General features: G+C 56.4%; 2 protein-coding genes and 2 long non-coding RNA genes across 5 annotated transcripts in view; 2 read left to right on the top strand and 2 right to left on the bottom strand.

The window, feature by feature from the left end:
• Positions 1–3,619, bottom strand: part of LOC129058584 (uncharacterized) — a 19,252-nt gene extending 15,633 nt beyond the window's left edge. Inside the window, exons 1-2 of one of the 2 annotated variants that reach the window (XR_008523774.2) lie at positions 2,901–3,619; positions 425–1,317 (exon numbers count right to left, since the gene is read on the bottom strand). This is a non-coding gene — a long non-coding RNA (uncharacterized LOC129058584). Of the gene's footprint in view, positions 1–424; positions 1,393–2,900 lie in introns of those variants that run through there. The other variant, XR_008523773.2, reaches the window with a different exon arrangement.
• KLHL40 (kelch like family member 40) lies at positions 1,546–12,568 on the top strand. The gene is made up of 7 exons (XM_024244498.3): positions 1,546–1,658; positions 2,157–4,053; positions 5,421–5,581; positions 5,915–6,022; positions 6,182–6,367; positions 8,144–8,290; positions 9,166–12,568. Exons 2-7 carry the CDS (start codon positions 2,902–2,904, stop codon positions 9,275–9,277), a joined length of 1,866 nt encoding a protein of 621 aa, XP_024100266.2. The 5' UTR covers positions 1,546–1,658; positions 2,157–2,901; the 3' UTR covers positions 9,278–12,568.
• On the bottom strand, positions 9,950–19,795 carry HHATL (hedgehog acyltransferase like). Its single transcript, XM_002813876.6, has 12 exons — positions 19,576–19,795; positions 17,734–17,852; positions 17,054–17,121; positions 16,327–16,440; positions 16,003–16,197; positions 15,435–15,644; positions 14,802–14,973; positions 14,296–14,440; positions 14,137–14,172; positions 10,904–11,105; positions 10,364–10,505; positions 9,950–10,162 (listed from the first exon to the last, which is right to left on the bottom strand). The coding sequence occupies exons 2-12, from the start codon at positions 17,837–17,839 to the stop codon at positions 10,038–10,040; spliced, it is 1,515 nt and encodes a 504-aa protein (XP_002813922.1). The 5' UTR covers positions 17,840–17,852; positions 19,576–19,795; the 3' UTR covers positions 9,950–10,037.
• LOC112132636 (uncharacterized) lies at positions 19,538–24,782 on the top strand. The gene is made up of 3 exons (XR_002914371.3): positions 19,538–19,726; positions 21,132–21,215; positions 23,054–24,782. It is a non-coding gene; the product is annotated as an uncharacterized LOC112132636 (long non-coding RNA).

The following is a 24,782-nucleotide window of genomic DNA, read 5'->3' as shown; positions in this document are numbered from 1 at the left end:
AATAAAAATAAAAAGCAAAACACAGTGTTTCCCCGTTTCAACTCAGAGGAAAACCCAAGTCCTGATGCTGGCCCACGGGGGGTCAGCATGATCCCCTACTCTAACCTCTCCCCTTACCTCCTCCTACTCACCTCCTCCTTCACTGCTCCAGCCCTATTGGCCTCTGTGCTGTTTTGGGAACGTGCCAGGCACTTTCTTGCCTCAGGACCTTTGCTCCAGCTGTTCCCCCACCGGGAATCCTCCATGGTTTGACCCCTCTCAAATGTGATCCTCTCTGTGAGTCCATCCTGACTACTCCATTCAAAATCGTTACCACCTCCTCCTCCCACTTCCCATGTGCCTTCCATTTCACTTGTCTCCACAGCCATGACCATCATCTGATGCCCCGTATAACTATTTATTCATTTCTGTCTCCCCTACCAACCTTGCCCCAACCTCCTGACGAATGTAAGCTCCATGAAGACCGGAATTCCTGCCTGATTTGCTCACTGCTGACTCTTCAGCATTTAAAGCAGTGCACAGGTTCTTGATGAATGAATGAGCCACATACACATGTTCTACTTGAATGCCTGGTAGGGAGTGAGCACTATGGGATCCATCATAATCTAAAAATATTTCATTAAGTCATCTGATAAATCTAAGTTAATTGTTCAGTCAGTATCTTCTGGCCTGGTCTTCGAAAATGAGACTACGATTGATGAACATTTTTGTTAATTCTTGGGAGGCAGCAAGGTAGGGAAGGGTTCCGATCTGCTTCAAATCCTGGCGCAGCCCATGTCCGCTGTGTGACTTGGCCAAGGTGCCTAGCCTCTCAAGCCTCGTCTCCTCACTGGCTGTGCTTGCTAGCAATGCCCTGCAGTCCAGGGCTGGGCTGGAAGCTCACCACCTGCCCTCCCTGAGTGAGCCCTTGCCTTTTCAGCAAGAGGGACAGGACCACCTCCAGAGCTTGCCCAGGTGCTGTGTCCCTCTGGGACCCGCTGGTGGGGTGAGCAAGTGATGATCAGATGCACCATTTAAGAGGGACAGAGGCCGGGCGCGGTGGCTCATGCCTGTAATACCAGCACTTTGGGAGGCCGAGGCGGGCGGATCACCTGAGGTCGGAAGTTTAAGACCAGCCTGGCCAACATGGTGAAACTTCGTCTCTACTAAAAATACAAAAAAAAAAAAAAATTAGCCAAGAGTGGTGGTGGGCGCCTGTAATCCCAGCTACTAGGAAGGCTTAGGCAGGAGAATTGCTTGAACCCTGGAGGCGGAGGTTGCAGTGAGCTGAGATTGCGCCATTGTACTCCAGCCTGAGCAACAAGAGCGAAACTCCATCTAAAAAAAAAAGGGACAGAGAGTGATATTGCTGAGATCACAAAAGGGAGGTGACTCAGTCCTAGCCCAGCCTGCTGTCATCTCTCCTATACCCACCCCCCTCCCCCACTCCCCCGCCTGACGTTATAAACAAGTGACTCAGAGGAATGCTGGGGGTGTGCCTCATAATAGTTCATTCCAATGTCCTGGGGGCTAAATTTAACACACAGCTGCAGCCTCTGGCACTTTGGGAACAAGTTAATCTTGGTGACTGAGGCTGATGTGTGTGGGTGTGTGTGTGTGTCTGGCAGTGGGGCGGGGTGGGGAGGGTGTGGGGAGGGGTGTCAGTAGTCCAGAACAAGGTAGGCATCAAGACTGGCTGTCCTGGGCTTCAACCCTGGTCCCTCAGACCATAGACAAGGTACAGGGGCCCCATGGCCAGGCAGTCTCAGGTCTGGCCTAATATGCACCAATAGTGAGTAGAGAAAGCTAAAGTCCTGAAATATTAAACTTGTAGTGTTACTTTTTGAACACTAGAATTCAGAATGTCACTCCCTAGAATGTTAAAACCCTGGGGGTTTAAAAACCTAGAATAGTAGAATCCTAAGAAATTAATTTTCTAGCACATCTGACACCTTAGAAGTGTTAAAACTCTCTAATAGTGTACTCCCAGGACACAGTACCTTGGTGCTTCTAAACCTCCAGCAGAGTTGAACTGAGGTCCTTAGCATCTAACTTTGCCACCTCCTCATTGTGTAGGAAGGGAAACTGTGGCTTAACAGAGCGACATGCCCTGCCCCAGGCCTCATAGGAAAGTGGCAACCTTGTTTACCTAAGGTATCTTCTTGCTTTCTTGCAAGGAGGAGGGACAGAAAGAGGAAAAGCTCTTCCCGTTTTAAAGGTGAGGCAATGGGGATGGTGTCTTATGTCTGTAATCTCAGCTACTAGAGAGGCTGAGGCAGAAGAATGGCTTGATCCCAGGAGTTCAAGTCCAGGCTGGACAACATAGTGAGACCCTGCCTCTTAAAATAAAGGCAGGGCACCAGAGCCGCCAAAAAGTGAACACCATGTCCAAGTTCTGACCAGAAAACCCAAGCACCCTGTATCCAGGGGTAGCTGGAGTGAGACATATTCCGGGGAGGAAGAGGAGGCACCAGGACAGATGTTCCCAGAAAGCATGAAGGAAGGGAGACCCTGGAAGAGAGGCTCCAATGCCTTCCCGTCTCTGGACTGGGGGGTCAGAGCTTAGGCCACCTTCTCCCCTAGGGGCATCTCCTGACCAAAGAATCCAGAGTCAAGGCCTCTCCGTGCTCCATTTAGAAATGAGGCAGCCAGGCCCTCATCTTTCAGAAGGGCCCAGACACCCCACCCCCGTCCCATAAGCCCCCGGGGCTGAGTCAAGTCTTTCTCCGGGAGGGGGCCTCTGCCCAGCTGTCCCCTGTGCGTCATGTGCAGGAGGCCAGGCGGCTCGCCTTACAGGGACCCAGCCACCTCTATATATAGCCCCTCGAAGACAGCTGCGCAGTCTAAGCAAGCCCCAGCAGGAAAGCAGGGGTACAGAGAGGAGCCCCCTTGGCACCGCCACCGCACCCTAGGCCACCCACCATGGCGCTGGGCTTGGAGCAGGCGGAAGAACAGCGGTTGTACCAGCAGACGCTCCTGCAAGACGGGCTCAAAGACATGCTGGACCATGGCAAGTTCCTCGACTGTGTGGTGCGGGCGGGCGAGCGAGAGTTCCCGTGCCATCGCCTGGTGCTGGCCGCCTGCAGCCCCTACTTCCGGGCGCGCTTTCTAGCCGAGCCGGAGCGCGCGGGCGAGCTGAACCTGGAGGAGGTGTCCCCGGACGTGGTGGCCCAGGTACTGCACTACCTGTACACGTCAGAGATCGCGCTGGATGAGGCGAGCGTGCAGGATTTGTTCGCCGCGGCGCACCGCTTCCAGATCCCTTCCATCTTCACCATCTGCGTGTCCTTCCTGCAGAAGCGCCTGTGCCTCTCCAACTGCCTGGCCGTCTTCCGTCTCGGCCTCCTGCTCGACTGCGCGCGTCTCGCCGTGGCTGCCCGCGACTTCATCTGCGCTCACTTCACGCTGGTGGCGCGCGACGCTGACTTCCTCGGACTCTCGGCCGACGAGCTCATCGCCATCATCTCCAGCGACGGCCTTAACGTGGAGAAGGAGGAGGCAGTGTTCGAGGCGGTGATGCGGTGGGCGGGTAGCGGCGACGCCGAGGCGCAGGCTGAGCGCCAGCGCGCGCTGCCCACCGTCTTCGAAAGCGTGCGCTGCCGCTTGCTGCCGCGCGCCTTTCTGGAAAGCCGCGTGGAGCGCCACCCTCTCGTGCGTGCCCAGCCTGAGTTGCTGCGCAAGGTGCAGATGGTGAAGGATGCACACGAGGGCCGCATCACCACGCTGCGGAAGAAAAAGAAGGGGAAGGACGGAGCCGGGGCCAAGGAGGCTGATAAGGGCACAAGCAAAGCCAAAGCAGAGGAGGATGAGGAGGCCGAACGTATCCTTCCTGGGATCCTCAATGACACCCTGCGCTTCGGCATGTTCCTGCAGGACCTCATCTTCATGATCAGTGAGGAGGGCGCTGTGGCCTACGATCCAGCAGCCAACGAGTGCTACTGTGCTTCCCTCTCCAACCAGGTCCCCAAAAACCACGTCAGTCTGGTTACCAAGGAGAACCAGGTCTTCGTGGCTGGAGGCCTCTTCTACAACGAAGACAACAAAGAGGACCCCATGAGCGCATACTTCCTGCAGGTGCCTGACCAGCCTTGGGAGCCGCCAGCTAATGCTGGGCTCTAGGCACTGGGGGCAGTCTTGGGGCCCAGAAGGGGCTTGTGTCTACACAAGGGAATGCCACTGAGTCTAGGGTGAGATGTAGACTGGGGAAGTTGACTGATAGCCACCTACTTGAAGGTTGAAGACACATAGGCAGCTGCCAAAAAGCAGCATAACTTTGGTATCTTAATTTCAGGGGTGTGGTAGCCCCAAGTTGGCATATGTTGGAGGCCCTGACCCTGCACAGGGGTTGGGGTGGGGCACAGTGAGGAGGAGCAAGGTTGGTGTGAGGATCCTGGGCAGGGCCTCTGCGTGAAGGCCAGGCCTGGAGCTCACAGCAGCGTCCCAGAAAAAGGAACAATCCTGTCTGGTCCTCCCATTGTACAGATGAGGAAACTGAGGCCCAGGAGGGTTCAGCAGAGTGAAGTGCCAGGTCTGAGTTGGGGTGTGACTGTGAGATCTCAAAGGGCAGAGACAGTTTCCTGGAGACTGGCCATATAAGTTTGAGCCTTGCCAGTGGGGTGGGATTTGGAGATGTGAAGGGGAAGATGGCAGTGTTTCTGGCCAAGGAAGGATAAGCAAGGGATAGAACTGGGGCTGAGCCTGGTGAGTGGTGGGCTCAGGGAGGACTGACCAGCAAGAGGGGTGACAGGCGCTTGGTGCCAGGGTTAAGCTCACAGGCCTTACAGTTGCACTGGGGGATGAGGGCAGCTTCACCAGCTACTAGCTCAGCAGTGTGGGCACATTGTTTATTCTCTCTGGGCCTCTGTTTGTAAGTGGGAATATTCTTCTTCCTGCATGATAAGGTTGTTGGAAGGTTAAATGATGCTTGTAAAGTGCTCATCAGCACAGTGCTCAGCCCTCAGAAAACTTTCCAAAAAGATGAACCCCTAGTATTAATATCTTTATTATAAGGCTGTAGAGGTGGACAAGGCTGTGGACTGTAGATTTTACAGGGCGAAAGGCAGGGCTGTATTTGGAAGTTTCCTGAACAGTGGGATGGGGTGGAGAGGAGGGGGCAGGCAGGCCTCAGTTGGGAGTTGTTCAGCCTGGGAAAGCAAGGCCATAGCTGGACCTCCCTCACAGAGCTCCCCCTCATTTCTGTGCTGTGGTGCCCTACCGCCTGCTATAATGGTGGTTGCCAGGAGCCTACCTGGGTGTGGGGGACGCTCATCTGCTCTCAGCCTGATGGTAGGAGGGGCACTGTCTCTCAGGGCGCCTCCAGGCTGTGTTGGCCCTACCTGGGATCCCGACCTCCTCTGGGATCTGGGGCAGTGGGACTGAGTGGGGCTGGGCTGAGGCTGGGGGAGTAGGGGGCGGTAGCTGACTGGACACCCGGCCTGCAGTTTGACCATCTGGACTCAGAGTGGCTGGGGATGCCACCGCTGCCCTCGCCCCGCTGCCTCTTTGGCCTGGGAGAAGCTCTCAACTCCATCTACGTGGTCGGTGGCAGAGAGATCAAGGACGGCGAGCGCTGCCTGGACTCGGTCATGTGCTACGACAGGCTGTGAGCATGGCTGGGGTGGGGCTGAGCTCCCTGGGGGGTGAGTGGGGCATGGAGGCCGCAGCTGGTCTGGGGCATGGAGGCCGCAGCTGGTCTAGGGCCTGGGGTGGGATTTGGAGCTAGAGCCTTGGGCTTAGAGTGAAGGTGGGCTCGGATAAGGGCGGGGAGGTTGGGGGGCAGGGTGGGATCGAAGAACTGAGAGGCCTGGGAAGTTCCAGCAATGGATCTGACGCATCTCGAATATGTGTTAGGTGGATGGGCGGATGGGTGCAGAGACAGGGACTGAACTGAGCCTGGATGGGTGCCCACCCCCACCCCCACTCCCGTCTCCTCCAGGTCATTCAAATGGGGTGAATCGGACCCGCTGCCTTACGCGGTGTATGGCCACGCAGTGCTCTCCCACATGGACCTTGTCTACGTAATTGGCGGCAAAGGCAGTGACAGGTGAGGCTGGGCCTGGAGCGAGTCTGCGGAGCAGAGGTAGAATCTCCTAGAGGCTGTCAGGCTGTCAGGGGTTTGTCCTGGTTGCCCCGGCAGGCGATTGCAGGGAGGCGTGGCTGGGCTTCTGCTTCTCTCCACCCATTCCCACCCTCCACCCCACAGGAAGTGCCTCAACAAGATGTGCGTCTATGACCCCAAGAAGTTCGAGTGGAAGGAGCTGGCACCCATGCAGACCGCCCGCTCACTCTTTGGGGCCACTGTCCATGATGGCCGCATTATTGTGGCAGCTGGGGTCACCGACACAGGGCTGACCAGTTCTGCTGAAGTGTACAGCATCACAGACAACAAGTACGAAAGTTTGTCCCTTCCGCCAAGGACAACTGTGTGGCTTTGGGCTTCTGTCAGCCCCAGCAGGAGCTGCAGTCCCTGTCTTGGGTCTCCAGTGTTGAGTTTGGACATCAGTATAGGCCTTCTCTCCTGATCGGCAGTGAGGTGGGGAGGCGGGGTAAGGGTTATGGCCAGCCTGGTCTGCAGGAGGGGGCTCCCAGGGCTAGGGGAGGAGATGCCAGATTCCACATTCAGGCACTCATACCAGGCAATGGCCTGGTGCAAGGGATATAGCAGTGAACAAGACAGAAGCTGCCCTGCCTGGGACACCAGAAAGGAGAAAACTGAACTGAGAGACAGTTGGACTCAGCTCGCAAAAGGGGTGAGGGTGGTGGGAGGAGGTTGCCCCAGACTAAGGAAAGGTGGTGCTGAGGCAGTTAGGAGAAAAAACTCAAGGCCCATAGGAGGGAAGGTGTTGTTCCAGCTGGGTGGAGGTGGATGGGTGATGGAGGTGGGATGGCGGTGCTGGGGCTGGAGCGGGGGCCAGCAGGAGAGGGACTGTATCTCATCTGTGTTCTACTAAAGTACTTCATGGCAGCTGATATAGAGAGCAGATTAGGGATTTCCCAGGGGTCAGGAAGGTCAGGGGTGATGAAGGCCTGGAGCTGGGGGCACAGCAGGGATGGGGCTGAGGGGATGCAGCAGACAAAGACAGGCCAGGGCTTCTTACACTGTGATGGCCATGCAAATCTCCTGGGGATCACGTTAAAGTGCCGATTCTGATTCTCGGTATGCGGAGGACTGAGAGCCTGTAAGTCTGCATTTTTAACACACCCCCAGGAGATGCTGATGCTGCTGGGCCATGAACCACACTTTGAGTAGCAAGAGTCTAGGAGGTGGAAGGAACAGGGCTTAGAGAGGGGGAGAAGTACATGCTTCTGAGTGAGGGTGGGAGACCATTTACTGGATAATCATTGGGATTGAGTAGGGAAAGTGAGGGTCCAGTTAGGACATGTGGACTTGAAGTGCCTGGAGGTGTCCAAAAGGACCCCACCCGGGAGAGAGAGGGCTGAGCTGGAGGGAGAGATCTGGGGGTCAGTAGCACACGGAGGGGCCAAGCTCCCACGAGAGAGAGTATAAATGGGAGGAGCTGAGGTCCAAGCCCTGATGGTGGAGGCAGCTGCATTATCCAGGAAGGAGGCCACGAAGGTGAGGCCGAAGAGATAGAAGGTGAGGAAAGTCACGTCAGCAGGGCTGTGTGCTGTAGAACCTCAGTGCATGTGCAGTGGCTGGGGACCTCAGGAACGGCAGTTTTGGAGGATGGGACTAAGGCCCAAGGCAGGAGCCAGGGCAGCGAAGATACATTGAGAACAACTGGGCTGTGAAGGGAGAAGAAAGATGGAGCAGGTGTGCAAGGGGTGTGGGGCTGCAGGGGCTGCTGAGGGGCAAGAGGACTGCATCCAGGGCAAGGCTGGGGGCCTGCTAGGGGCTGGGGTTGTGAGTTGGAGGGTGAGTTAGTTCAGGAGAGGAGTAGGGGCAGTGGGGAGATCCATGGTGGACTTTGCTGGACAGGTTGGATAGAATGGCAAGAGGACAAAGAAAGGAAAGTGGAGGAGCAAGAGAATGGGGAAGGAAGGGAAGACCAGAGGGACAGGGAAGGGGAATGGGGTTGGGGGCATGGGCGCCTGGGACTTGGATTGCAAAGGGTTGCAGTTGGAGCTGTGGGTGCTGGGTGGCAAGGACAGTCACTGGGCTTGCCGAGGCACCCCAATGATGCACCTTCTCACACACGCCCAGGTGGGCACCCTTCGAGGCCTTCCCGCAGGAGCGTAGCTCACTCAGCCTGGTCGGCCTGGTGGGTACCCTCTATGCCATTGGTGGCTTTGCCACACTGGAGACGGAGTCCGGAGAGCTGGTTCCCACAGAGCTCAATGACATCTGGAGGTGAGTCCTGCCCCGGGGAGGCAAGGGGGCATCATGAGCAAGGCTGACACCCCATAGCACCATGGTGGGGTACCAAGGCACTGGGCAAGCTCCTCTGGGGGCAAAGCGGATCCCTCTTCTAGGGAGTCCTGTAGGGAGGAACAGCCAACATACCCTGCTCAGCCGTTTCTCACCAGTTTGTTGGGAAAGTCTGGGCTTGCACAGATGGCACCATGCCCCACTGTGGAGCAGCAACAATGTTGCAGACGGGAGCAGACCCAAGCTTAGGTCATAGACCCACAGAAACAGGGCCCAAATAGAAGCCGGATTTTCCTCTCTCTTGCCTTCCGGGTGCTTGGTCTGGAGGGAGGGCTGCCACTAGGGCTGGCAAGCAGTTGGAACCCTGGCCTTTCAGAATCATTGCTCTCTATGGCTGGTCCTTTGTGGGGGTGGGGGAAGGAAGCTTTAGCCTCTGGGGTATCTCCTTCCTGAACCTGCAGCCATCCACACTACTGCAGGCAGCCCCTGGGGAGCAGTGCTGCCGGAGGCTGGGACTTGAGACTTAGTAGAAATGGAGCATGGAAATTCTCAAGGAGAGGACATTGATGGAGTGGTGTGGGCAGTGTAGACCTTCCTGGAGGGGAACTTTGAGGAATATGGGAACACCCCTTGAGAGGTGATCTTTCCTGGGGAGGAAGACCCTTCCTGGAGTGTGGGGTGGGTGTTCCTTGGGGTGGGTCTTGTGGAGGTCTCCTTTCCCAGAGCCTGGGGATTTTCAGGAGCAGATCTCCCTAGAGATGGGCCGAGTGCTCTCAGCCACCCCTCTCTGCTGCATTCCACTCTGGACTCAGCTGATCAAGCTCCCCATCCTTGTCCCCACTCTCTCTCATCCCCAGGTATAACGAGGAGGAGAAGAAGTGGGAGGGTGTCCTGCGGGAGATCGCCTACGCGGCAGGTGCCACCTTCCTACCAGTGCGGCTCAATGTGCTGCGCCTGACTAAGATGTGACCAGCTCAGGGAGACTGAATTAAGTACCCCTCCCATCCTGCAACCCTCACTGGCCTGGCCTTGTGGGGGCTCCAGAAAAGAGGCTAGGAGAGGCCAGAGTCTACCTGGATCCAGTTATGGCGCCTCAGGGGCTGTGTCAGCCAAGGAAAGGGAAGTGCTGCTTAGTCCTGGACTTTTGGGCAAGGATGAGAAACTTGCCCAAACTTCTCCAGTGTTGCCATATCCCCCTAGGTTGTCTTGATCCATGAACCAGAACGACAGGGCAGTATCCCAGGCCGTGTCCTGGCCCTGCCCCAGCCTGGCTGAGTGTGCTGGCAAAGTTCCCCACAGGACTCAGTCTTCTCGTCTGTCCGATGGGAGCATCCCCATCAAGTGCAGTGTACAGTGCAGATATGTCTCCTTCTTTAGGAAGAATAAAGCGCCTTCTGAGCAAGCAGCTCAGGGTCTGCATCAGTGCTCCAAGAGTCAGTGAGCAGGTGTGTTGAAGACTTGGGGCTTCAGTGTTCCGCTGTTGGGCTGCCAAGGTCGATGGTCTCTGCTCTCCATCTGGTGTCCCCTCCACCCAGTGGGTGGGAACCCTCCCCTGCCTGAGGCCTAGAGCCTCCAGCTCCTCAGCCACCATGGACGTGGAGCCAGGGGACTGTGGGAAGAAGGGTCAGGGAGCAGCCAAGCTGTTGTAGAAAAGTCTTTTATTCTATTGGTCAGGCCCCATCTGGCCCAAGAATAGCTGAGCAGAGCCCATCCCACTACCCGCTTCCTCCTACTCCGGCTTCTCTTTGTCCTGCTTCTGCTCCTCCTCCAGTGCCAAGGTTCGCTCACGCTCCTTTACCAGCTGGACGCCACAGTAGGTGACAAACAGGACAGCCAGCGTGGTCTGGGGGAACCCTGTGTGGGGAGGGAGTCATAGATGCTTGGGAGCAGCACTGCCTCCTCAGCGACTTTTGTCTTCCCACCCCTCTCCCCGCTTGATGGGCCCTCCCTGCTGAGTCCCGGGGGTGATGAGGGAGATAGGAGGCATTTTGGAAGGTCACGGTCCTTGAGGCTGATGCCTGGCACCTTCTGTATCCCCACACCCCTGTCCCTCACCTGTGAGTAGCAGGCGCCGGGCAACCAGCTCTGTGAATTCGAGACTGTTCAGACTCACAAGGTTGTACATGATGATGGCCCAGAAGTTCATGGCTCCAAACAGGGCCCGGACCCTACGGGACATCTGCACTGACAGAGAGGCCTATCCGGTCCAGGAAAGCATGGGCAGCAGGACAAGAGGCCAAAGAAAAGAGGACGTGGTGGGTCAGCAGCCTTACCCACATGGCCAGTCAGGTCTTGGGGCTATGTCTGGGTCTCGGAGAGCCCCAGGTCAGCTCTCCCTCCTTGGTAAACATGGGGAAACAGGTCCAGAGAGAGGGCAAGGCCTGACCAACATGGCAAGGCCCAGGTGCTCCATTCCTCCTAGAAGGGAGGGAGGGGCAGATTCCAACAGAGTGAGCCATTGCCCTGACAACCAGGAGGGTGGTGGTGAGAAAGTTCTGGATTGGGGGCCAGGTGGTTGGACAACTCCAGAAAGCAGCAGTGCCCCCCCGCCCTCCATGACCCAGCCAGTCCCAGCCCCAGGTCTTCCCTGCTCACCTCAATTCGTGCTAGGGGCCCCCACTCTGCCAGTTTTTGCACCCAGAGCTCAAAGTTGAGGCCAAAGCAGTTAAGGAATGACCACAGGTAGACAATGTCACAAGGCCCAAGCCACAGAGTGGTGATGGCAAATGTGGCCACTGTGGCCGCCAGCTCTGGGATCACGGCGGAATGCTCCCCACCAATGTGGTTATACACATATCTGCAGGAAAGATGGGAGAAGGGCCACTGGGATTGTGGGAAAGGGCAGGGATGAGATGGGAGAGGACACACAACAGGGCGACCTCCTCAACGCTGTCACCCTGGGTGCATTCAACATTCCTGACCTCAGGTAGCAGCTCCTCCTCCAACCAACTTCAAATTGTGGCAGGCTCAGCCTGGGACATTATGGCTTCTCTAGCTCTGTTCGTTTACTTCCCAAATGATCTCATCCAGACCCAAGATTTCAAGTATTATCTCTATGTCGATGACCCCTAAATCTGTGTCTTTAGCCCAGTCTCTCCTGATTTGTATATCCAATTGCTACTAGCCATGTCACTTGATTGACAGATTCCCCTATCCCTGCTCAAACCCCGCTCCGTCCTCATCTCAGTGAATGGCACCACCATCCATTCAGTTGCTCAGGGTATAAGCCTTGGTGCCATCTTGGATTCTCAGTTTGCCTCATCACCCACATCCAAGCAAGCCAGCAAATTCTGTTGGCTCCTCTCAGTCCTGACCACCGCTCACCTCCTCTACCACCACCACCCTAGTCAAGATGATCTCTCTTCTCACATAAATTATTGTAAGAGCCTCTTAAGTGGTCTTCTCATTTCGGCTTTTGCCCCCATGGTTCATTCTCCACACAGCAGCCAGAGGCATCTTTTAAGAGTGTAGCTCAGGTCACATCACTTCCATGATTAACCTCTCTGAATAGCTTCCCATTACAATTGGAATAAACTCAGTCTCTTTACTCTGGCTAGAAGATCCCAAGTGGTCTGGTTTCTGTTCCCTCTCTGACCTCATCAGCCACCATGCTCCCCCAGTTCACTATGCTGGCCTCATTGGCCTTTCTTACCTTTACACCCCCCACACAGTTGGTTTGTGTCTCAAGGCCTTTGCCCTTGTTGTTCCCTCTACCTGGTATTCTCTGCTCCACATCTCCTTATCACTCAAATCTCAATTCAAATATCATCTCCTCAGAGAAGCCCGCCTAGACCCCAACTAAAGAAGCTTCTACCCTGTTGTCAACTTCTATCCCATTGCAATTTTATTTTCTTCATAACACTTACCACTCTCTAAAATTATCTTATTTATGTTTGTTTACCTGTTTATGGTCTGTTTCTCCCCACTAGACTGTAAGCTCCATGAGTTCAGGGTCTTTGCCATGTTCACTGCTGTATCCCCAGTGCCTAGAACAATGCCTGGCACATAGTAGGTGCTCAATAAATATTTGTTAAATAAGTTCAGTGGAAGACCCAGGAATAACCAGCCTCTCCATTCCTCGACCTCCTCATTTCCAATGGCTTTTTTCTCCACTCCACCTCAGCCACCCACACCCATGGCCATGCCCCAACTTTGTCAGCCCTTGAAAGTTCACTCCTTTCTAATTCCCATTCTTTGCCCAACTCCTCTTGACCTCCTGGCCCCCCAGCTTCAGTTCTTCAATCCCATTGATCTTGTGACCCTCCCATCTTCACCACCGTCCTTAGCAGGCTTATATCCAATGAGTCATCACTATAAATAATCTAAAAACCTGTATTCCTGACTTCTTCCTTGTCATCCATCCGGGAGAGCCCAATCACCTACTTTCTCCTCAGCTACACCCAGGCAGCTAAGCCCCATGGGGGAAATCTCACATCTTCACATGCTGGAGTTCATAAGCCCGCCACCTCCAATACCACCTGGGCGCTCAGTGCCAAGATTTCTCTAGTCAGCTGCTTCTCCTGTGCTCTGCAAGGGCCACTGTGTCCTTATCTCCCCACAAGTATGAGTGGAGAGATAGTATGAGTGGGGGGATCCAGGCTGGGTTGTGGGGGTAAGCATACATGTTGCCTCTCTCCACGTCCCAGTCCTGGCTTTCTCAGCTGATGGCTGTGCCTCCTGCTTCATGGAGAAGGCCGAAGCCTTCAGGTGGATTCCCTTACTTGTCTACATTAACCTGCTTTCCTCTGCATCCACACTGGCTTCTCTTCCTCCTCCTCCCACTGAAGCCAGGCCTCTGCCTGGAACTAGACACCATCATCTCCTTCCTCTTCAGGGACCTCACTCCATCAATCACCCCTGTATCCTGCATCACCAGCTTCTCTGTTGAATAATTCTTCTTAGCATGTCCCATTCTCTCCTATCTTTAACACATCCCTCTTCTCCCTCAGCCACTCCTGTCTTCCCGCTGCAGTCCCAGGCTTCTTCCAGGAGTCATCACACACTCCTCTACTCCTCAGTTGACTTTCCCCCCTTACCTGCCTCTGCCTTGCCCATGAAAGGCTGAAAACCTCCATGTCACCAGCACTAATCCTCGGTCTCTAGCTTCCTTGAGGCTCAGTGGCATCTGACCCAGCTGCCCGCACCATGCCTGGATGGTCTTCCCTTGGCTTCCAGGGTGGCACATGACCTTGATTTCTTTTCCTGCCCCTCCAACCACTCTTTCCAGTCCTTTCTGCTAGCTCCTTTTCCTTCCAAGCAGAGGTCTTGCAGGCTGAATCTCGGCCATCCCCATCTCTCCTCTTCTCACACCACTCCCTCTCCTGAGGACTTACCCACTCCCAAAGCCTAAAAACCACCTGCCCACACTCAGGACGCTCTGAGTTCCATCAGTCCTCTGGACCCTCAGAAACCCAGACCCTCAGACCCAACCACTTCCCTGAACCTCCACAGGGATGTCTCCTAGATTGCGACTAGACATTTCTTAAACTGAAGCCCTCTCTGGAAACTGCCCTCCATCCTCCCAGGCTGCAGATAGGAATTTGAGCATCATCTCCCTCTCCTTCCCAACACCCACACTTCATGGCCACATCCTGTCCAGGCTGCTGACTGTGTGACCCTCCTCCCACCACCTCTCTCCACCTCAGGGGCCCTCACTCAAGTCCTAACTTCTATATCTTTCACCCAGACCTCTGCCAATACCTCCTCACTGCCCTCTTTGCTTCCCCTGGCCCAGGGGTGATCTTTTAAAATGTGGACCCATCTTGGCACTGCCCTGCTCAGACACCTGGCAGGATGGCTGTGACCACCCCCACCCCACTCCTACTTACTTGCAAAGCCAGTCGTTGATGCCACGGTCAAAGTGCCTGTAAGAGGAAAGCAGATGGGCATGTGCCCATCAGGTGCAGAGCTCCCCAGGCATGGGGGAAGAGGCTAGGGGAAGGTGTGGTCCCAGGGGGTGAGCCTCCCCCGTCCTGGCCAGCACTCACGTTTCCGCGAAGACGTAGAGCACGGTGATGCACTTGGGAGGCTGGGGTGGGTCCAGGTGGTCGAGGCACGCCACAGTGTTGACAACACCAAAGAGGACGGCTGCCTTCACCCAGTCATACACCAGGTTTGAATAAGCTAGGCCAGCTGGGGGCAGGGCACCGTCACTGCCTGGAGTCCAATTGCCTGGGGCCTGCCCCCATGGAGACCCTGTCCCACCACTTCCTTGGGGAGACACCAGGCTCCGCCCGCCCCACGGAGACCCCCCATATTGTGGAAATCAGCCATGCCTGGTGAAGTGGGTGGGGTCTGTGGGATGCTGCTCTGGCCCCACAGGATGAAGCTAATGCCAAGACCCATGCATTAGAAAGAATAAACCCCTGCTCCCATGCCCTCAGGTGCTGTGCCCTGCGTGCCTCAGCTTCCCTGACTGTGGCACCGTGGGGGTGCAGAGGGTCTGTTTTCCTGGGGTGGCAGCCCTGCCCCCATTTCTCTTCTGTGGACCCACCAAGGGCACTGTCTGGGAGGCGGTTGGCGAACTTGAGGTCACTGGGGATGGTGAGGATGTAGAAGAAGTGAAAGAAGATGTCGACGGCCATGATGGCCACCACGCTTAGGCCTGCCTGGGCTCGGATGTGCCACAGCTCACCCTCGCGTCTCACTGGCTCCACCTGGCTCACCTGGGGGGATGCGAAGGGTCTGAGGGAAGAGACAAGCCCTGCCTGGGGAGCCCTGTCTGAGGGGGGTTCACCAACTACTTGGGGCAGGAGGAGCCATGGCTTTATCCAGGAGTCCTGCCTGAGGGTGGAGACACAGGTCATCCTGGAGTCTGAAGAGGATTCACAGCCAGCCACGGGAGACCCAGTTCTGTCCTGGGAGCCCCATTTGAGTGGGAGGAGAACATTCATGACCTGGGAGTCCTGTCTGAGAAAGAGACATGTCTCCACCCTGGGGTCTCTGCTGGAGGGGAAAGGTGGCCTCATCCTGGGGTCTGAGGAGGGAGGGAAGACATGGCTTCATCCTGGAATCATGTCTGAGGATGGGGATACATCCTGCTTGGGGAATTCTATCTGAGATGGAAACCCCAATCTGAAAAGGGAGATTCAGCCCTGTTCTAGAAGCCCACAGGGTGTCCCCTCACCTGAGCATGGAAGCGATCAAAGGTCATGATGGGCCCGAAGAAGAAGAAGGGCAGGTAGAAGTTGTACTTGAGCAGGTCAGCTAAGGAGTAGCGGCGGTCAGGGTGGGCACAGCTCTCCAGTGCAAAGCTGGTGCAACGCAGCACTGTGAAGCTGCTGCCCCCATGAAACAGCACCTCTTGAAGATCAAAAGTGCCTGTTACAAACCCGCTCTGGAGGGGGAAAGAACAGGCCACCAGCTCACTAGGGTGCCTCCTGTCTCTGGAAAACCTATTCCCCACTCCCTAGCTTCCCATAGGGGCCCAGCCTGGTCCTGTCCCTTCCTCTCTTCCAGAGCCAGTTAACTTTGGCCACTGCTCTATCCCAGCAATGCGAGGAGCAGGGGATGATCTGGCAGTTCCTCCTGTGATGCAGGTGCTTTGGGTTTGTGGCCAGGACATACCCAAAGGCTTGAAGACAGGTGAAAAAGTGAAGAGAATACTTGGGGATACTTGGGGTGCAAGGACTTTGGATGAAGTGAGAGGTTTGGGATCTTATCCCTACACCGTCTACGCCCGCACCAGTTCACACCTGCCAAGAGATTAGGGGGTCCATCTTGAAGGAGGCCAGGCTGGCCAAGCCAAGGCCAAGACAGAGCCAGGGCTGGCCCAAGAGCGAGGCCACATAGAGGCCCACACAGTGACCAAGCAGCAGCAGCAGGTACCAAGGGCCCATTGTGCCCATCACAGCCAAGGCCCCGTACACAGCATACATCCAGGAGCGGAGCTGTGGACAGGGAGAAGGCTTCAGTTTCGCCATATAAATGGGGGTGTGACCCCAGGAAGGGGTTCCCACAACCCTTGTGGTGAAAGAGGAGCTGGCAGGGTGAGGCTGGGTGGCCCAGGTCCAGCTCACCTGTGGGGCAACCATCGTGCAGAGTTTAGCAAACAGCACATGTCCGGAGAGGGCGAAGATGATGACGTTGCGAAAGGAGGTGAACCACATCACCCACTCGAAATCAGCCACATCCTGGGGCAGTCCGGGGCAGAAGGAGGTGAGGCAGGTGAGGGTGGGAGAGGGGGTGGAACGAGCTGGAACCTGGGCTGGTCAGAGCCCCAGCACCTTTCCCAGCCTTCATGTTCTTCTTTTATTATTATCATTTTTAAATTTAATAATAAGTATTATTTTTTACCACTAGCCAAACCCAACGTGTCCTCTTTATGCAAACACAAGAGCAGTGCCTGCAGGTCTCCATACTCCTCTGTGAAGGAAGTACCCAGGCAGGAGGGTAGAGAGGAGTGAAGGGCACCATGGGGGCTGCCGGGTCCCTCGAAGCTCCCCCTCTGCTCCGCACGTTGCCTGTCATTCCCCCTTTACTGCTTTGTTTCTGGGAAGGGAGGTGCTGGAGGCTCCACTGAAGCACACTCCACTAATGCGACCCATTTCCCAAGTGAGTAGGGCCCGGGCAAACTTGATGTCCCAGGAGGATACAGGAGGGGCCAGTGAAGAAGCTGAAGGCACTGAAGCTCAAGCCAGAGGCCCCCGAGCTGTGAGAAGCTCTCTGTTACTTGACAACATCTGGAACAGCGGAGAGCGGAGAAGGGTTCGGGATGGGAGGGACCCTGGGATGTGGGGGACCTACCATCTTCCGGCCAATGTACTCCCAGCCGGGTCGCACAGACTCCCGGAAGGCCTTCCTGTGGGCCCCATCTGAGAACAGAGTGTGGCCTCAGGGAGAGGGGCCTCCACATCCCCTGCCCCACCTTCCCCTGTGGACAAGGCTGCCCCCACCCTGGGGAGCGAGGGCATAAGGCGCGGGGCACGGGTCTGGGTCTCTTTGGCGCTGCATCTGCTTCTTTCTGGGTCTCACTGTGTGTCTGGGTCCAGGCCTCTGACTGTGTGTGTGTGTGTGTGTGTGTTGGGGTGTGTGTGTATGTCTGTGTGTGTGTGTGTGTGTCTGGGTCCAGGTCTCTGTGTGTGTGTGTGTGTGTGTGTGTGTGTATGTCCAGGTCTAGGTCTCTGTGTGTGTGTGTGTCTGGGTCCAGGCCTCTGTGTGTGTGTGTGTGTCTATGTGTGTGACTCTGTGTCCATTTCTCTGTCAGTGTTTCTGCATCTCTGTGTTCCTGTGACTGAACCTGGCTCTACCCAGCCTCCGGTGACTATCTGAGATGAGAACCCCGGGCTGAAAAGGGAGATCCAGCCGTCTTCTAGAAGGAGTACGCTGGGTCTGGAGCCTGTAACTTTCTGGCTTTGCTGGTTGGAACCCTGAGGCCTCCAGGGGAAGAAGGGTCCTGTCCACCTGCCCTGGGGCACAGCCATTACCTTGTGAAGCCTCAAGGAGGCCCCGGCCAGCATAGGCCAGGGCCCCACTCAGCACCAGAGAGTAGAGGCCCAGCTCAGCCGCCGGCAATGCTGTCTTGATGCCCATAGCCTGGACAGGGCTGGAGAGACAGGTTGGGTGAGGGAATTGCAGTTTCCAGCCCAGCCTAGCCCCACCTCATGGTCCCACCACCCCAGTGGGGATCCCACTCTGAAGAGAAATTGCCCCTCCAGCCCCTTGGGGACCTTGTACCATCACTCTGCCCGCCCCTGTGGCCCCCACAGTTCACAGGCCACCGAACACCAGTGCCCCATCCCAGCTGCTGCTCTTGTCCCCACCCCACCCATCAAGGCTCTTGCCAGCAGAGCCCTCACTCGCAGCCTGCCTCCCTCACCTTCATTTACATCTTCATACCTTCTAGAGGCACCGGCCCCACCCTCTGCCAAAACCGCTCCTGCCAAGGCCCCCATGACCGTCGTGCGGAGAAACCCCACCTCTGTCACTACAATCAGGTTTTTGCCTGCAGGGTCCCCACCCCGATCAGTGTCTCCCTTAGCTCCTCACAAAGCCCCAGCCTCTCTAAGACCCTTTCTCTGACTCCCACTCCCCTCCCTGAGATCCCATGGCCACCCCAGGTGCTGCCCCTAGAGCCAAGCCTCCATCCTTGCATTAAGCCTCCAGCCTGTCACTGACCCCCATTCCCCCAACAAGTCCCTGAGCTCCAGCCTGTCACATCCCAGTCCCTGCCTGTGTCCGTGACCACACTGCCCCACTCTCTCAGCGCTTTGTGTATTCAGGCCCTGGGCACCAGCTGGAGGCTGTGCTATTTGAGGAGATGCCCTGGAGTAGCGGATGTGGGGCCAGGCGGGGCCAGGGAGGGCACTGGCTGCTGTCCAAGGTGCTGACCAGAATCAGGCCCTGGTTGAGTCTCGCCACTCCCTCCAGCAGGGGCCTAGCTTGTCCCCTGGAGAACTGCTGGGCCGTACTACAGCTCAGCTAGCACCTTTACCCTTCCTACCCTGCTTCAGCCTGGTGCAGGGGCTTCCCAAGGACTCCATGGATACAGAAATAGGGCCCAAATTAAAGGGAGGAAGGGAGGAACATGTCCAGGCACCTCTTGGGCTGACGGGGCCAAGAGGTGGCTGATGTGGCCCTTTTGCCCACCCTTGACCCTCCCCTAAATCTTCATCCCCAGCCCTGCAGCCATCTCCCCTGGGCCCCCCAGCAACCGACAGTCTCCTTGTACAGATGGAGGGGTCATGGGCCAGATAGGGGCAGGGACCTGTCAAGGTCACACAGCAGACCTGGGACAGACTTCTGCCTGACTCCCTTTAGGATCGGGTTTCTCAGTGACCCCCTCTGGAATCTGGGGTAAGAGAAGACCACCACTGCCCCTGGCCACAGCAGAGGCTGCCGGCCTGATGGCTGTGCTGCCGGCCTGAGGGTGGAAGCACCTCCTCATCAGCTGGGTGGGGGTGGAGAGGCCCTGGGGATCAGGTTAATGGAGCAGGAGCTTGAAACCGGAGCATGGTGAAGAGCCCGCGAAATAGGTTTGTCAGCTGCCTCCCACTCGCCACTTTCCAATTTTAGCTCCCCATGGCCGGTGCGGGGTGTCCCCAGCGAGGCCTCTGCAAGGAGCTGGCCCCCAGCCTGGGGTGTCTCCTGATAGACCCCCGGACCAGGGCTGGCCTGTGGACACAGGGGCATACTTTTCCCCTGGTCCTGCCTGCCCCAGATGCCCCTGGGGTAAAGCCCCTTTTGGGGCCTGTGATTTGGGATGAGGGCCTGGGGGCCCCACAAGTCTCAAGAGCCCCAGAGTAGCTGCATCCCCAGCTGCCACTGACCTTGAGGAGGCCGCAAGGGACCCTGGCACACTGCCCACCACAGGCTCTGGGGTCCGGTGTCCAACTGTCCGTCCGTCCGACCGGCTGAGCTCTGGGGCCACGGTGGGGTGTGTTCAGCCCTGGGGTCCCCACCCCCTTGAGGTTATGAGTGGTGAGTGGTGACAGAGGGAGGAGGAGGGGGAGGAGGAGGTGGCCTTCCTGGAGCGGAGCTGAGCAGAGTGGAGCAGAGCCGAGTGCTGCAGAGCTGCTGGCCACAGGGAGCCGCAGGGAGGATCCTTGAAGGGGGGCGGGTGCTGGGTGGGGGGAGGGTGTCCAGTAGCATAGGCTCAGACAGGGACACCTGGGCCTCTCTTCAGCCTGCCTCCCCTGGCTCCTAGAGAGCCTGTGCCTCTCTCTCACTGCTACCCAGGACTTCCCTCTTCCAGGAAGACTCCTGGTGGTCCCACCAGTCTCTCCAGGCTTGTAAGCCCTGCCCCCACCACAGCCACACACACTCACAACATGCACGCACTTTCACGCTTGGGCTCCAGGGACTCCAGCTCCTACTTTTACATATGACCTCCTAAGGGCTATCCCAGGGCAGACTCGTCTCGCCCCGTGACCTGGTCCTTTTCATTATGCCGTGAGTCCTGGCTGGCCATGCATCAGTGCCTGAGGGAGGGCTGACTTGCCTGATGGGACTGAAACTGGCATGGGACATGTGGCTGAGAGGGGTCCCCATAAGTCAGCCCTGTCCCATCGGGAGTGTCCTGGATGGATGGGGTGCTAACAGGGTCACTTGGCAAGGCTTGTGGGTACTTGGAATGGCTGGTATCCTCTCGATGGCAGAGTGGAGGCAGACAGGAAGACAGGGGTGTTCCTAACCAACTGGGGGTCCTGGTAGGACAGGGCCCTCATTCTGAAAGGGAGCATCCAAGGCCTCAGCCCTGGATACCTGAGGGGAGGGGTATCCTGAAGGTGCACTCTGACAGTGCCCTCTCAGTTGAGGCCAAGTCTCGGGCAGCTGTATGTGTCTGTGCTATCTATGGAGACCTGTTCACGTGTGTGCTTGTAGGGAGGCTCTCGGGGGTAGAAGGAGCTTTGTGGCTGTGATCAGTCACAGGACAGCTCCTGAAGCCCCTGCTGATCCTGTGACCCCAGCTGCAGGCTCAGTTGAGGAGGCAGGAGGGAGGCGCTGCTCCCCACCCACCAGGGCCCAGGAAGGGGAGACACTGCACTTAGGCAGTGAGCTGCCTCCCGAGCACGCAGACACGCTGGCCTGGAGAACAGCAAGGAGACCCCCAACATACACACTCCACACAGGGCACAGAGGCCCGTGTCTGTGGTCCCCGACCCTGAGAAGCATGAATGGTGACTACTGCACAGTGTGGATGCTGGGTTAGGGCTGTGGTGGGTAATGGGCACTAGAGAGGCCGGCATCAGGAAGGGAAGGATACTTGAGCCAGACTTCAGGGTTAAGGAGGGCTTCCTCGGGGAGGCGGAGTCAATGGTTGTTATGAGTAAGTTAATCATAGTAGCCAAGATGTACATGGATTAACTTTTTAATGTTACCACAGCCCATAGGGAAGATGTTGCCACTGTCCGCAGTTGGGAGAAGAAGAACCTGGCACATGAGGAAGCCAAGTAGTTGGATCAGCCCCGTGAGCTCCTCGCACTGACTGCCCTGCAGGGGCGACAACCTCGTGCACCCACACTGGGGCCCTCACGAGGCTTCAAGATAATGGCTCAAGGGAGCAGACAGGGTGGTTTGATCCCAGTTAAGAACACAAGTTCAGCCAATTTACTTGACCCTGAGCTGGTGTGACCCACTTCTTAGGGCCTCAGATCCTCAGTTGTAAAATGGGCATACCGCTGGCCCTGGCCCTCACTGGGGTGGCGGGGGGCATCCGGTGACTCACTCCATGACAAGGGCCTTGCTCATAAACAGAGGCTATTAGAGAGCCACAGACACCCTGACTCCCAGAGGCCCAGAGAGGCTGGATTCACACTCAGAAGTGAGGCCTTCCCCGGGGGACCCATACACAGCAGAGTCTGCAGGGAGTGTGGTGTGCGGAAATGGCAAGAGAGGTGGAGGGCTAGGGAAGTCCCGTGGATCTGTGGCTGGACAGCCTGAGGCCAGCTCCACTGTGTCTGAAGGGGGTGGCGGGGGAGGGCATCTGGCAAGGCCAACCCTCGTGAGGGACAGGGAGCTGACTGAGCTAAGACCAGCACTTGGCCCTGGGGCCAGCTTCCCAAATGCCACAAGGGCCACTGGGAAAGATATGGTGGGGAGTGGGGATAATTCTCTCAAATCTGAGTCCCTTTTCAATTTTCAGACTTTTTTTGGTTGGTTGTTGCTCAAAGTAAAAATGGGAGGAAAGTATCCTGTGTGTTTGCATGTATGTGTGCAACTGTGTTTTGTATCAGTTGTGTGTGGGTCTGTGTGTACGTTTTGTGTTGTAGGTTGTTCATGGCATGTGTTTGCTGCGTATGTGTATCCTGTGTATTGCTTGTGTGTGCTGTGTGCTACGTGTGTATATGTGTGTTGTGTATATATCTGTGTTGTGTGTGTGCAAGGCTCAGGGATATAGGAGAGACAGTGTATGTAAAGGCACACCTGTGGGGAGAAGGCCAACTTCTTTGTGCTCAGGGCTGGCTGTGGGCTGGCTGGGGGTGGGGAGGAGAAGCTTGTTCTGGCCCCTGGATGTGGGGGTCCAGAGGAGCACACCCACTGGAGGTCACCCTGCCCTGGGCTCCTGGGAGCAGGGGAGGGGCCCAGTGACAATGTAGTGTGTTTAAGCCTGAGCCAGGCTGCAACCTTGCCCAGCTCAGCTGCGGTGCCCCAGAGGCCCCCATGGGGACAGTAGCCAAACTACATCCACAGCTCAGCCAGGTCTCACCTGTCAGTGCTGGAACCTGAGCACCAAGACCTGCAGCACCTGCCTGCGGTGTGGTAGGGAGAGCCCTCACGTGAGGCAACTCCACCACTTAACTCTTTACTTGCCCCTGCCCCTCAACCTGCCAGGGCACCTGCACCCTCCCTTCCAACTACCTCTTCATGGCTCTGGCCAGAGCCCTTGGTGTCTTATCCAGCACACCTGTTGCCCACCTGCCTGAGGGACAGGGAGGTCATTCTCAGGGTGCCTGGGACAGATGGTGCTACCCAGGAGAGGAACTGGTACTAACCTGGACAGACCAGCTGCCTGGCTGTGCACCTGGCCCACCTAGGTTAGGTTTCTCAGGGTCCCTATCTTTGACCCCTTTGATGACCTCCTTCCCTTGAAAATCCTTCTCCCAGGCTCTCCCCACCTTCCCTTTACCCCTCCTTGCTCCTTTGCCTCAGGGAGATGTGAAGGACACAGTACTCCCTGACAGCCCCCTCTCCACCCAGATCTGATCAAGGAGGTTGGGAACTTGGGAACTGCCACAGGGACGGGGTGGGGATGGTGGGGGAAGCCCTGTGGTGCTGCAGCCCGGTCCTGCATCCTTCCCCACCCAGCTCCATCATGGCATTTCCCACACTTCTGATTGGACTGGAAACTCCCTGAAAGGAGGAAGCAAGTCAGATTCACCTCCAGGTCCCTCCCAGGCCTGGAGAAGCTGGCATGCTGTTGGCACTCACTGACTGCCTGGTGGCCGACTGGCTGGATGGAATGGTGACCTGTGACCAGTCTGTCTCTCTCCTCAGCTGACCTGAGAGTTCCTGGAGGCCAGGGACTGTGTTTGCCTCACCTCGGCACCTCTGTGCCTGGGGCGAACTGCTCAACAAGTTCTGGTTGAACGAATGGAGGGAACACTAAGAGCGAATAATTATTGAGCGCTTACTGTGTGCGAGCAGCTGCTGTAAGCAATGGACACTTTTTATCTCAGTGAACCCTGCAGAGGGTTCCAATGAGGGAATGGAGCAGACCTGATCTAACCAAGCTGGGGGTAGGGAGGTGCCTGGTGGCAGGTACCAGCAGACATGACAGGGACTCCCGCACATGGCACCACAGCAATGCTGTCAAGGTTGCCCGTGGAATCTGAAAGCTGAAACACTCGTCTTTACATACAGAGTTGGCCAAAGCGAGACACCAGCAAATCAGTTCACCCAAAAATGTGCAAACAAGATTTCCCATGCCTGTCTGCAGTTTTTCTCTCCCCTCTCTCTTATATAACTCTTGTTGAAATCAGTCTATAGATACATGTTCCTTGTACAGAAATAAACAGAGAGCTAATAATTAGTGAAACGTCTTTGGGTTATTCTTTGACATGCATATTAATAACAGACCCCTGAGGGAGGATTCTATTATTGTCTGCACTTTATAGATAAGAATGTGGAGGATCAGAGAGGTTAAATAACTTGCTCAAGGCCACACAGCTGATAAGTGGGGAGAGAAGTATGCCCCAGGCAGCCCCACCTGTCCAGACTCCATGACTTAATGCTCCTTCCTCTCTCAGTCGTAGCCCAGGAAGGGCAGCAGAACCACCCTGAAGTGGCTGGAGTGTGGGTCACGCCATCTCTGCACCTTCCCTGAGGTGATCTTGAGGAAGGATGGCTGGTCCTATGCCTGCTTCTCACTCCCTGGAACTGCACTGAGGCCAGAGCCTGTACCCTACATACTCAGATCACCCTCTGGAGCTCCTCAGGGCCTGCAGGAGAAGGTGCTGACTCCTTTGTGTTCAGAATCTGCATCCAGCCCACCCCTCGCTGTCACACACTGTCCCCTCCCAGCACAGACCCTCTCTCTCTTGGCTCTCTGCCTGGCCATTTTCCTTCACAAGGAACCAGAGAAAAACTCTTCCTTCCCAGAGACCCTTAGGACCCCATCAGAATCATCAGTTCATCCCGATGGCCTTTGCTCTAACTTGCTGTGGGATCTCTAGATCCGTGTGACCCCATGGAGGGTCAGGGGCTCCCTGAGGAGTAGGGGCTGGCTAGGGTCCCTGCATAGCCCCATCCCCAAGGAAGGGGCTGAGAAAACAGGGTCCCAGGAGCCCCAGTGGGCTTTTCCAAGGAAGGAGCTGAGAAGATGGTCCCAGGAGCCCCAGTGGCTTTTCCTGGGGAAGGGGGTGTTTTCATAGTATGTGCACCTGCATTTGTGCATCACTGTACAAGCAACACACAAGTGGCTATGTCTTCACATGTGTGTGCTCATCTGCACCTGTGTGTCCATGAGTGTGCACACATGGAGGTGCCTGTGTGCACGTACAGTTGCATGCTCCTGAATTGAGGTATGTGTGTGCAT

Source organism: Pongo abelii, chromosome 2 (assembly GCF_028885655.2).
Source record: "Pongo abelii isolate AG06213 chromosome 2, NHGRI_mPonAbe1-v2.0_pri, whole genome shotgun sequence".
NCBI classification, from domain to species: Eukaryota; Metazoa; Chordata; class Mammalia; order Primates; family Hominidae; genus Pongo; species Pongo abelii.
Note: the sequence above shows the minus strand (reverse complement) of the source record. Positions and strands in the feature narration are given on the sequence as shown.

Coding starts and splice junctions, on each gene's coding strand:
- KLHL40 (XM_024244498.3), top strand. CDS start 2,902: ATGGCGCTGGGCTTGGAGCAGGCGGAAGAACAGCGGTTGTACCAGCAG. Junction 4,054..5,420: donor TGAGCGCATACTTCCTGCAG/GTGCCTGACCAG, acceptor CCCGGCCTGCAG/TTTGACCATCTGGACTCAGA. Junction 8,291..9,165: donor GAGCTCAATGACATCTGGAG/GTGAGTCCTGCC, acceptor TCTCATCCCCAG/GTATAACGAGGAGGAGAAGA.
- HHATL (XM_002813876.6), bottom strand. CDS start 17,839: ATGGGCATCAAGACAGCATTGCCGGCGGCTGAGCTGGGCCTCTACTCT. Junction 15,645..16,002: donor ACCCCCTAATCTCTTGGCAG/GTGTGAACTGGT, acceptor TTCCCCCTCCAG/AGCGGGTTTGTAACAGGCAC. Junction 11,106..14,136: donor ATCAACGACTGGCTTTGCAA/GTAAGTAGGAGT, acceptor TCTTTCCTGCAG/ATATGTGTATAACCACATTG.